A 12,977-nucleotide genomic window follows, 5' to 3' on the forward strand; every position below is an offset into this window, starting at 1 on the left:
TTTTAACCATACTTGTCCTTCTCGATCTGTCTGCAGCCTTTGATACCATCTCACATAACATCCTCCTTGAGAGACTAGCATCACTTGGAATCACTGGCACCTCTCTTGTCTGGTTTACATCATACCTCTCTGGCCGCACTCAGTTTGTCCAACTCAAAAACCTGAAATCACAGCCCACTCCAGTAACCACCGGTGTTCCCCAGGGTTCTGTTTTGGGCCTCCTCCTATTTATTATTTATCTCCTACCCCTTGGCAATATTTTCAGGAAATATGGGATTCATTCCTACGCGGATGACACCCAGCTCTATCTGTCCACTGAGCCCACCTCCGCTCTTCCGCCCACTTCCCTCTCCGATTGCTTGCTGAAAATCAAATCCTGGTTCTCAATCAACTTTCTAAAGCTCAACAGTGAAAAAACAGAGGTTCTCTTCGTTGGCACCAAATCCATTTTGGCTAAATCTGACAGTTTCTCCCTCACCATTGACAACTCCACAGTCTCCCCTTCCCCTCAGGTTAAGAGTCTGGGTGTCATCCTTGACAGCACATTATCCTTTGAAAAACATCAATAATGTTACTCGGTCTGCATACTTCCACTTACGCAATTAATCATCTTCGCCCATCACTTACACCTACCAGCACTGCCATTCTTGTCCACGCCCTGGTTACATCCCGTATTGATTATTGCAACTCCATTCTCTTTGGTCTTTCACACAAGTGTCTCCATAAAGTGCAACATTGACACTCTCCTCACTTTTAAATCTAGACTCAAGACACACCTTTTCACACTGGCATATTTAACCTGACCCTGATTGATGAGTTTTATGTTTTATGTTGATAATTTTATATGTCTTGTTGTATATAACATGTCGGTGCTATTGACTGATTAGTTTTTGTATGATGTTTTTACTGTGTCTTGTAAGGTGTCCTTGAGTGCTCTGAAAAGCGCCCACAAATAAAATCTATTATTATTATTATTATTATTATTATTATTATTACTTGGCTTAAGCCAATTTAAACACTGTAAATGTAAACGCTGGTCATAGCCAGTGCCAACCTTTTAATAATAATAAAAATGCATTTTGCTTGCCCCACACTCACAGCACTGTACAGTATAACAAAATGAACAGTACAGACCACAACACAAATAGCATTTGCAAAATAACAAGAGCAAAGCAATACATACAGTGAGTGGATGGAGTTAGAATATTTCCAGTGCAGAAGGCGCTGTCATCCACAGAGTACAGTGTGGGGGAGGGCACAGTAAACATGCTCCTCCACAGAGTGCAGTGTGTGGAGGGCACAGTAAACATGCTCCTCCACAGAGTGCAGTGTGTGGAGGGCACAGTAAACATGCTCATCCACAGAGTGCAGTGTGGGGGAGGGCACAGTAAACATGCTGGTCCACAGAGTGCAGTGTGGGGGAGGGCACAGTAAACATGCTGGTCCACAGAGTGCAGTGTGGGGGAGGGCACAGTAAACATGCTCCTCCACAGAGTGCAGTGTGTGGAGGGCACAGTAAACATGCTCCTCCACAGAGTGCAGTGTGTGGAGGGCACAGTAAACATGCTGGTCCACAGAGTGCAGTGTGGGGGAGGGCACAGTAAACATGCTGGTCCACAGAGTGCAGTGTGGTGGAGGGCACAGTAAACATGCTGGTCCACAGAGTGCAGTGTGGAGGAGGGCACAGTAAACATGCTCATCCACAGAGTGCAGTGTGTGGAGGGCACAGTAAACATGCTCCTCCACAGAGTGCAGTGTGGAGGAGGGCACAGTAAACATGCTCATCCACAGAGTGCAGTGTGTGGAGGGCACAGTAAACATGCTGGTCCACAGAGTGCAGTGTGGTGGAGGGCACAGTAAACATGCTGGTCCACAGAGTGCAGTGTGGAGGAGGGCACAGTAAACATGCTCCTCCACAGAGTGCAGTGTGTGGGGCACAGTAAACATGCTGGTCCACAGAGTGCAGTGTGTGGAGGGCACAGTAAACATGCTGGTCCACAGAGTGCAGTGTGGGGGAGGGCACAGTAAACATGCTGGTCCACAGAGTGCAGTGTGGGGGAGGGCACAGTAAACATGCTGGTCCACAGAGTGCAGTGTGGGGGAGGGCACAGTAAACATGCTGGTCCACAGAGTGCAGTGTGGAGGAGGGCACAGTAAACATGCCAGGCCCGGAGGAGAGGAGAAGGCAGTCTGGAGGGTAGGGAACCAAGAGGCCACAAACGTAATAGGGTGCGAGACCAGACCTTGTAGGTCCGTAAAATGGACATATCCTTAAGGCGACTGGGAGCCAGTGGAGACTACGCAGACCTAGGTCAAATGTGTATCTGCTTCGCATTCAAATACTTTTCTGTGCTTCACTGATCATGGCCTGGTGCCACTTTTAGCTCTGAGATGAGATTTGCATGTCATAGGCATAAAAGTGGTCGCCAAGGCCAACCCTGAGAATAATGTGGCCTTGCAGCTGCCTATAAATACAGAACGGCCTTGAGTGACCCACGCTGGCAAACTTTCATCTGTCACTGATGCAAGACTGAAAACACTGCAGGGCAATACCGGCGATCCCACAGACGCTCTTCCGCCCTGTTCAGGAGGAGGCTGTGATCGTCCATATCAAAAGGCCCAACGGGAGCAGTGTACAGATCAACCCAGAATCAGCAGCCAGAAATAGATCATGAGTGCTTCTGACAATTTCACAATTATGCTAGAACCATACTGAAATGGTTCTAGCATATTTCTAGATGATGCCAGATAGCTGAGGAGCTGAGGTGACACAACACGCTCACGCACTTTAGCCAGGACAGGCAGCTGCAATGAGGTGCATCCATCTAACTGGAGGCAACTCAGAAAAACTTGATTAATGAAAAAAAATAGAAATGAGAAGGAAATGAAAAAGAGCAGGTTCATTACTTCATCTTCTGCTCAGATTCCCCTAAATCTATTTCCTGGGAAGAGAGACACATCGTGCCATTTTCTGCTTTGCTGATTAACACAGATAAATGAAGTCACATGACGTACTTCTGTATTTCCCTCTCACTCTCGGCCTCACACCCAAAACAAATGAATCAAACTAACGACTGCGGTGAAATAAGAACAGGAAAGAGAAGAAACAGGTGCCATCCATCAGCACTCCCCAGTAAAATTCAGTCCGATTTACAATCCTCCGTTACCGTGTGATTTACTATGCGCTCCGAGGACGATTCCTGGTGATTTACGCCACCCGATGCTAATGAATTTTCGCGTTTCGGGGGTGCCATTTGCGCGGAGAACAGCGGGTTGTGCGATAATTTCGATCTCGGTGACGGAGTGCGCTCCAGTGGGACGTCGCGCACGATAAGAGGCGCCCTGCTTTTACCGTTACCATCGCAACAGGTGACCACGGGCCACGCCGCTCGCAACTTAGCCAATCAGACGAAATCATACGAGCAGTGTCATTTTCAACACCTCTCACGGAGCTTTGCAAACACAGCAAGCAAGTAATTAAAGGATAATGCGACATTCTCTTCAATTCTGTTCCAGGAGCAAAGCTCAGTCCTTTGTGTGATTCCGGGGAGAGGGGAAAAACACACAGATAGATTAAAAACACACAGACAGTCTTGCAACTGTGCGTGACTGCGGTTTTGTGTCCTTGTGTTTTCCATGTGACTCCAATAGTGTCAGTGCAAATAAATGACAGATTAAGTGACTGATGGAATTAAGATTTGGTTTCATCCAGACTGCCAATGGACCATCAGAGCCCTGCTGGGGAGTGCTCTCGCCCCATAGAGTCAGGGTAACAACGGAGCGCAAGGGAAACACACACTGCTCTGTCCACATAGAGTACAGACAAACCACCTCTCTCTGTCAGGCAGGCCCACCCGAGGAAGCTCACTATGTCCGTCTTAGACTTCCATCTGCAGAACCGCCGTGGTGAGAATGGAAGGAAGGACTCAAGAATGAGAGAGGCACGTGAAATCAGAGGCAATTACCTGATTACCAAACAGGTTGAATCCATTAATGGCTTCCAGTGCAGCTTTGGCAAGCCCAACAGAACTGCAATGAGAATAGACACATAAAAAAAGGCGATTTGACTTTCAGCTGCAATCATTGTCTCAAAATCACTTTTTACTTTTCATATAGTATTTGCTTAGTTGAAGCCCCTGTACAAAAACTGACATTGACAGTGACATATTATTACATAAATTAAACAGCTGAATATTTAGTACAGCTATTGCGGTGAAGTGATCGTTTTCAATGGCACAAGCAGGGAAGTAAAGGAAATTTTTTCTGTGATGCAGAAAAAATAACTGATCTGGCAGCATCATAAGTGTCCAGATTGAGCGGATTTCATTTTGGAGACCATTACCTGTGTTTTACAAAGAAAATCTTTAGATCAAAGCAAGACTGAGTTCCCTACCCTATGCTGTTAAAATAACAGTAATAACAACAATAATAAAAGAAAGTGGCAATCTCTCTCCCTCGCTCTCTTTGTCTCTGTCTCATTCGCTCGCTCAGAAATTGAGCAGTGCGTTGCTGTACCAATATCTTTTTCCCTCTTAAATGGGCCAAAAAGGGCACTAGTAATTAGTACTGTTGCTGGAAATCCACTGGAGACTTTGAAGTCAAATGAAATCTATACGAAAGATGGAGAGTGGAAGTCATTTCTGCAAGTAATTGAAACACCCACGTGCACAGACAGCGCACAATTAACCACCTGGCTGAGGCAGGAGCCCAGTTTGCCTGGTCAGCAGCAGTAAGCTCCTGCTATAGCACAACGCTGGGAAGAAATGTGACCAACACAGACCAGGCCTCTTATACCATACCAGAGAACAGGTCTGCACAAAATGTCCATCTCAGACAGACTGACCGCAATGGTGCAAACTCTTTTTATATATTATAATTTATCAGATATATATATTTTTTTTTTGTTTTTTAACAAGTGTATGGTGTATAGATGTTAATCATCTCTCATATTAAGTATGGCACGCATTACTTATCAAAATATATTTTCATATTATACATTTCAGAGATTAGTTATTCAGAGATATTAAATTGCTAAATGCAGTTGGAACATTGGTATTAAAAGCAAAACAAAAGAGAAAAGCTAAAACCAAATTAAATTGTTCATGAGTGTTCGGTGCTTGTATCATATTGTATGCACAGTAAAGATAAATGCCATTGTCTAGTGCTCATAGCAAATGCACTATGCCATAAAAACATATCACGAATGCTCTGCACTTTTATGATATCATAGCATTAAACGAAGTATACAGACTGTATACATTTCAATTGCATAATGCTCAAACCACAGGATCTGAATATCAAGCATCTCCATGATTCAGTGACCTGGAAGCTGTCCAATCCAGGACCTTATCACTCACATCCTGATGTTTGTGAGCATGTTTGTAACATAAGCATGCTTAGTGCCCTTGTCAGTATTTATTTACATGGGGGCTGTGGCATGGAGATTAATCTCTAAACATGACGGCATTGCGCATTTCTATTCCTAGAGGTTAAATTGCTACTGTTCCTACTTCCCGTATGGAAATGCATAATCTCAAATACATGTTGCAATTTAAAGCGTTGTTTAGGCTTGCCGAACAGTTAATGTAACTGCTCATGTAACCAAGCATAGAGCTAATTATGTTAGAGTATGTTACATGCATACTATAAACTACAACTGCAAACCAAATGACATGGGCAATGCTATGTTACCATCGTGCATTCTGCACACAAGCTTTCCAAACCTTTTCTGCTGAATCTCCTTTTGAAATCTCCCACCTAGCACTGACTTTCAAACATTCTTCCCCCCTCCCCAGTGTTTGTGGGAACTCCCACAGTGGGGACCCCATACTATGCTGAAAGAAGAACTTGAGAGCTTTGACCGGTCTCATGAAATCACGGGCAGGAAATTGGATGAGTGCGTATCAGAGCTCGGTCCCTCCCTGCCGAGGCGGCATCTCTCTGTTCCCCATCGCCAGCCATACCCAGATGCTGTCAGTCTTCCCTGAGACGTGCAGTGTTTAGAAACGCCATACCCTCAGGGAGACCAGCGCGCGCCATGATGGAAAGTCATTAACAGTCTCTTGTGTGACTGATAACAGGGATCTAACTGCTGAAACGACCGGCTATCACCGTGTTGTTTAAAAAGATAGCTCCTGTAATGCGTCCATAAATCCTGCTGTCAGTTTGCTCCCTCCAGCATACTTTGACTGACTTTGCTGTCTGATGGTATCATTATCCTAAACTCGCTCTTCACCCCAGAAACAGTGCCCACTCTGGCAGGTTTATCCTGGTCTATCCCAGAAACAGTGCCCACTCTGGCAGGTTTATCCTGGTCTATCCCAGAAACAGTGCCCACTCTGGCAGGTTTATCCTGGTCTATCCCAGAAACAGTGCCCACTCTGGCAGGTTTATCCTGGTCTATCCCAGAAACAGTGCCCACTCTGACAGGTTTATCCTGGTCTATCCCAGAAACAGTGCCCACTCTGGCAGGTTTATCCTGGTCTATCCCAGAAACAGTGCCCACTCTGGCAGGTTCATCCTGGTCTATCCCAGAAACAGTGCCAAATCTGGCAGGTTTATCCTGGTCTATCCCAGAAACAGTGCCCACTCTGGCAGGTTTATCCTGGTCTATCCCAGAAACAGTGCCCACTCTGGCAGGTTTATCCTGGTCTATCCCAGAAACAGTGCCCACTCTGGCAGGTTTATCCTGGTCTATCCCAGAAACAGTGCCCACTCTGGCAGGTTCATCCTGGTCTATCCCAGAAACAGTGCCCAATCTGGCAGGTTCATCCTGGTCTATCCCAGAAACAGTGCCCACTCTGGCAGGTTTATCCTGGTCTATCCCAGAAACAGTGCCCACTCTGGCAGGTTCATCCTGGTCTATCCCAGAAACAGTGCCCAATCTGGCAGGTTCATCCTGGTCTATCCCAGAAACAGTGCCCAATCTGGCAGGTTCATCCTGGTCTATCCCAGAAACAGTGCCCAATCTGGCAGGTTCATCCTGGTCTATCCCAGAAACAGTGCCCAATCTGGCAGGTTTATCCTGGTCTATCCCAGAAACAGTGTCTACTCAGGCATGTCTATCCTGGGCTATCCTCTGGTCCGGTGTTTCCAGAACAGTCATTTGTCATTTGAAATGCTTAATTAATTTATAAAGCCTTACAACTGATTTGAGCTACTAGTATCTATATTGATGAGCAATAACTAACATGGTCATAAATGTATTGAACAGAACCTACAATTCAATACAAACTCAACATTCATTTCACATTATATTAACTACAACAGTGTTCTTTAAAAGCTTTAATTTGACTTTGAAATTATATTTCAGGGGGACATATGAGATCATTATATCGCATTCCTTAATTTGTTTACTGTAGCTCAGAATGCCAAGGTTTAGAATTATGAAAGCCGTTATCAAAAATGTCAAAGACAATGCATTAAGCCCTACGCTAACACACAAATGTGTGTGTGTGTGTGTGTGTGTGTGTGTGTGTGTGTATGAGAGAGAGGGAGAGATTGCCAGTTTCTTATATCATTGTTGTTATTCCTGTTATTTTAACTGTGAAAGAAACACATACTGTTTAATAATCCATGTGAACAAAGCACTGAAAGTGAATGAAAATGAACAGAGAAGGGAGGCACAGGGCCTGCAGTGAAAGAGTTGCTGTGAAGCAGCACCTTGAGTGCAGCTCGGTGCAGCCGTTGTTGTACTTGCTTCCTCTTTCCCACATCCCAAAATCAGGCACCCTGTAGGCCCGCTCCACGCAGAAGACCAGGTTCTGGATGAAAGACACCTTCAGGGAAAAGAAAGATGGAGAGAAACCACATTCAGATTTATATTGAAACTAAAACGTGCACGTAGCTTCTCCATCTGACGTACACTGCATACATTTAGCTCAGCTTCAGTTCTGTCTGTGCACAATTGTACGTTTTAGACGGAGATTAAACAAGATAAACAAATAAGACATTTATATGCACATGCGGCTCGCAGGTTTCCACTGGGGCCCTCTCGAGAAGCTGATAACAGGTGTTCAAACACATCGCTAAAATCATCCCTCCAGAAACAAAATATCTGGTTGGACAAGCCACACACTGACGAGCCATCACTGTGAAGTGCCAGTGATACCATGGGGTTCACATCTGATTACCTATGGACCCCCCCACCCCAGTGAGTTTCATTTCATTTTGAGCTGTAATTAGATACATATGAATTATAATAGTTATCTAATGGCAGCTTCTGAACCCCCAGGCAACCTTTAAGTGATGTTTAGCCCCACAGCCCGCCCCAATCTCCAATTTCTTATTAAGGATAAACTCTTTCATCCCCTTATCAGCTTTTTGAAAACGCATTGTCTGTCATTGATTGAAGGTGCGTTAAAAAAAAACACAGCTAGATTAATGTGCTGACCTTTAAGAATTGGGAAATGTGAATAGGCACCTCCTTTTCAGGATGTCAGACTTTACAGTTTAATCTGTAACAACCCATCTCTTCCCTTTACAGGACATGTATCCCCACGCATGGTTGTACTTTTTTAAATCTAAGCATAAAAGTGCAAAAGGGCACAGTTAATCCACATTTTCATCCAAGCACAAAAAGGAATCATTATTAAAAATTACCATACCACTGAAAGACAGACAGGTTCTCTTTATAGTAGCCTATTTCCAATAAAATAAAAGTCTCTTCATTTTTACTTTGAATTTAAAAAATCACGTATACTTTTAAAAGGTATAGGTATCAAATTAAGTATATTATACTTGTGTTTAGAATGGCTAGGACCAAATAACTTTCGCAGTATCCACCTCCGTTTCAACAGCGGGAAGTCCTCTTGTAAGAGTAACAGTTACATAAAGCAGCCAGGAGTGGTTTGCCCCTTACCCTGGCCAAGGGTCTGAAGTGGGCCTCCACTGCCGAACACCCACACACACACGCACACGCAAAAGCACCGGAGCGTTCATCTCAAAAGCCTTTAGACAGCACAATCTGCATATCAGCCCACAGAAGTCCACTCCGTCCCTCTGGCAACCTCAAAGAATGCAGGAGTTCACTTTCCAGGGCATGATAGCAGTATCCCCCCCTACATCAGACCGGCTGAACTATGTATGTCCCACTCTGACTAGATGCAGGGCATTATGGGGGAATGAAAGAGTGATGACTCTTTAAAAGGGAAAATCTTAACACATCGCGGCAGATGCAACTGTCAGCGGTTTTAATTTAACATGAAGAGAGCAGGAAGGAGAGCGTGCTAAAATGAGGAGAGAGGGAGAGAGAGCGAGGGGGAGAGAGAGAGAGAGAGAGAGAGAAGGGGAGCCAAGCTCCAGAACCGGGGCTGATTTCCCTCTTCTTCTGGTTCCACCAGCGTGAAAATGATGAATGTTAGGAGCTTTATGGCATCTTAATGACCGTTAATGGCCTGAGGTGCCTCTTCCTCAGTCTCATCTGCAGCCTCTGATTGGGTTTTTATGTACAGGCCCACAGTGTGCAGGAAAAAAAAAAACAAAAAAAAAAATTAAGACATAAAACCTCAGATTTTCTGAAAAGTTGAGATTTTCCAAGAGCCGCAGGGGGTGTGATCAATCCGTTTTAATGGACAGATACATTAGGAAATGTGCCTATACCAGGTTCTCTCAGCGAACGTGCATCTTCAGCCTCTATGTGAAAGCACAATGAACTCTTTTGGGCTGAGAGCTGGAACGCACAGACAACCAAACACAACCAAACACAGGGACCGCGCACAACCAAACACAGGGACCGCGCACAACCAAACACAACCAAACACAGGGAACGCACACAACCAAACACAACCAAACACAGGGACCGCACACAACCAAACACAGGGACCGCACACAACACAAAATGCCTCCCGCTTCACACTCGTCTGTTCCACATGACATTAATAAAAAGGGATAAAATGGCTGCCGATTACACTTTTATGCTTTTTAATTGTGTTATGTGCCCTGACAAGTGCCGCTTTAAAAATGTAAATGAGATCTGCTCTGCAAATTGCCAGCTCTGTCAAGTTACGCAGGCAAAATGTTGCTTTTCAAAAAATATAGTGGGTAAAACGGGAGCACTTCAGCAATCACTGAGAGAGAGTACTTTCAGCAAAACAGAGAAAATATCTTCCTCTGGACCCTCAGTGGAAAACACTATTCTATTACTGCCTTTTTCCCCCAAAAAGAGATAAGCTGAAAAACTTGCAGCAAATAAAGTGGCTATTATTTCACAGGCCATTATTTCACACCATTGTAGAGAGAGATGCAATCTCCTAGAGAACAGATTACCGGAATAAAAGATAGCATTAATTATGTCCAACCGTTTTACCCCGTGGGATTACAGGCGATAAAATGACATGCCGTGCAGTGATGGTTCAGCAGCTCACTTTCCGTGTGGGAAATCAAAAGGCACAGTCCCTGTAGGTACCCACGGCTTTTACCAATATTAATGATTAATATTAATATTGATGTAAGCCCATCACCCTACTCAGTTAAAGACATTATGGAATCGGTAATGAGAAAACAACCAGGGATGGAAATAGCCCTCTCAAAGTGCACCCACCTGAGACTTACCTGCTCTTACCTAAATGGAGACAGAGGAGAGTAAACCTGCACTGGGCTAGTGTACAGAGCAGGACCGCTGGCCAAAAAATGCTACACAGTGGGGAAAGCCATTAACAGGAAAGCCATCCACATCTGGAGCAAATGACTGGGAAGATCGTATTGGTGGCGGTTCATTGCAGTCATGTGACCTCCCACAATACCTCGTCTGTGTTGTAGATGATCTGGAGCCCCGAGCAGATCATCTCCACCAGGTAGAGCAGGAAGAGGGAGACGGCATCGATCTGCACCAGGGGAGGGCAGGAAACCGTGTCAGTCCCCAACCAAATCCCACTCTGGGAACTGGCCAGGAACAATGCGTCTGATTGGATGCATCAGCAAGTTCTTCAAAGACACAACGTCTCATCCAATCATGGGCATTGGATTCCTGCCACCCCAGTAAGCCTAATTAAACAGCACAATATTGGCACACTCTCTGTTTGCATCCATCTTCACTGTACTGCTCAATATAACCGAGTACAATAGACATTTCATTTTACCAACAAAAAAAGGCTGAGTTCTCAGTATTAATTAATCTACTGTACTCAAGATAAAGCAATTGTACAGTACAATAGATATTCAATTTCGTCAAAAGAAAGTGTGTTTCTTGGTGCGAGTTCATTTCAGCAGTGTAAGTCGGTGCTTCACAGTTGGATGAGGCCGACAGCAGTTGGCAGCCGGATGACGTACCTGCAGGTGACAGTAGTCGTCGTATGACACGACCTCGTCCCCGGTGTGCACGTTGAATACGGAATGGAGGCATTTGTACGGGCTGGGGTCCTGCTTGAACAGCTCCACCTGATACACAACACAACACAACACAGGCCAGGTGGCCGAGCGGAGCCGTGAGACACACAGCGGCTGTTACCGGCCAACTTTGTGTCATCAATCCAGTCCACCGAGGAAAAGGCCCGGGCAGGGATGTAAACACTCGCAAATAAATATCCCCTTAGACCACACTGTTACTTTCTGTGAAGACACTGTTCCCCAGTACAACTTGTTATATAAACGAGTAAATGTTATATCTTAATACAGGTGTGTGAAATAAAGTGCTCTGCTCAGCGATACATCAGCGGTGCCGTTGAAATACACAGTGGCAGGATATAAACACACTTTATATATAACACCTGTGACTATATATTCCCTTAGACCACGCTAACACTTGCTGGAAGACACTGTTCCTCTGTAAAGCGCATAACATTTTCTCATTTATATGACATAATGTTTGAAATAAAGGCCCCGGCTCAGGGATACAGCAGCAGTGCTGTATAGATCAGAATCTGCACTCTGCTAACAAGTCAAACTCCCTACCCATACTGCCATACTGTTTACAACCAGGATAAACTACAAGCACACGTGTGAATGTTAAAAAGCCAGACTATTTCATAGTGTGAATGTTAAAAAGCCAGACTGTTTCAAACAGTGTGAATGTTTAAAACTCCAGACTGTGTCATACAGTGTGAATGTTTAAAACGCCAGACTGTGTCATACAGTGTGAATGTTTAAAACTCCAGACTGTGTCATACAGTGTGAATGTTTAAAACTCCAGACTGTGTCATACAGTGTGAATGTTTAAAACTCCAGACTGTGTCATACAGTGTGAATGTTTAAAACTCCAGACTGTGTCATACAGTGTGAATGTTTAAAACTCCAGACTGTGTCATACAGTGTGAATGTTTAAAACTCCAGACTGTGTCATACAGTGTGAATGTTTAAAAAGCCATTGCACCCTCCGTCGGCCCGGTAAAGGCAGAACCGGAGGCCAGGGAGGGGAGCAGAGCTAAGAGGCGCCCGGCCTAAGGGACATGAGAGTTGCACAGAGCACTGTGCTGCACAGGGCTGTTTAAGGATGCTGGGCACCCTCACTGCTGAAGCACGGAGGAAGATGTGCAGCCAGGTGTGGACAGACTCTCCATCATTCACTCAACTCATTCACACACTCGGTACGGCTGGAGAATGACCGAGTGAGCACCAGTGAGGGCGAGTGAGAGAGGAAGGGAGGGAGAATGACAGAGGGAGAGAGGGAAGGAAGGAGAGTGAGCGGGAGACAGAGGGAAGAATGTGGAGACAGAGAAAGAGTGAGTGAGTGAGGGACATTGAATCATTGCTTTCTTTGCACTCCTCTTTAAAGTCAATATCTCTGGGGAAACATCAGCGGCTGAAATTTGCAGCAATTTGAAATTGGCTGAGAGAACAGGAGGTGCACAGATGGTCCACACAGTCACATATATACGTATAACGTACAGTAGCTTTCACAGCATAGGATGCCACGATATGGACCTAAAGCTCTTGATGAAGTACAGAGCGCGTTGTGAGAAAGCCAAAAGAGAGAGGGCGGGAGAGAGAGAGAGGGAGAGAGAGAGGGGGGAGGGAGGGAGAGAGAGAGATTGGAAGTGAGA

General features: G+C 45.0%; 1 protein-coding gene across 4 annotated transcripts in view; it reads right to left on the reverse strand.

Annotated features, from left to right (window-relative positions):
• The window catches only part of phkb (phosphorylase kinase, beta), a 69,607-nt gene that overhangs the window by 42,781 nt on the left and 13,849 nt on the right, over nt 1-12,977 (reverse strand). For all 4 annotated transcript variants that reach the window (XM_061245167.1, XM_061245166.1, XM_061245168.1 and 1 more), the window contains 4 exons: nt 11,269-11,376; nt 10,743-10,823; nt 7,663-7,778; nt 3,966-4,029 (listed from right to left, as the gene is read on the reverse strand). In XM_061245167.1, coding sequence (XP_061101151.1) covers nt 3,966-4,029; nt 7,663-7,778; nt 10,743-10,823; nt 11,269-11,376 — 369 coding nt within the window. The remainder of the gene's footprint in view (nt 1-3,965; nt 4,030-7,662; nt 7,779-10,742; nt 10,824-11,268; nt 11,377-12,977) is intronic.

This window comes from Conger conger, chromosome 6, assembly GCF_963514075.1.
Source record: "Conger conger chromosome 6, fConCon1.1, whole genome shotgun sequence".
Lineage (NCBI taxonomy): Eukaryota > Metazoa > Chordata > Actinopteri > Anguilliformes > Congridae > Conger > Conger conger.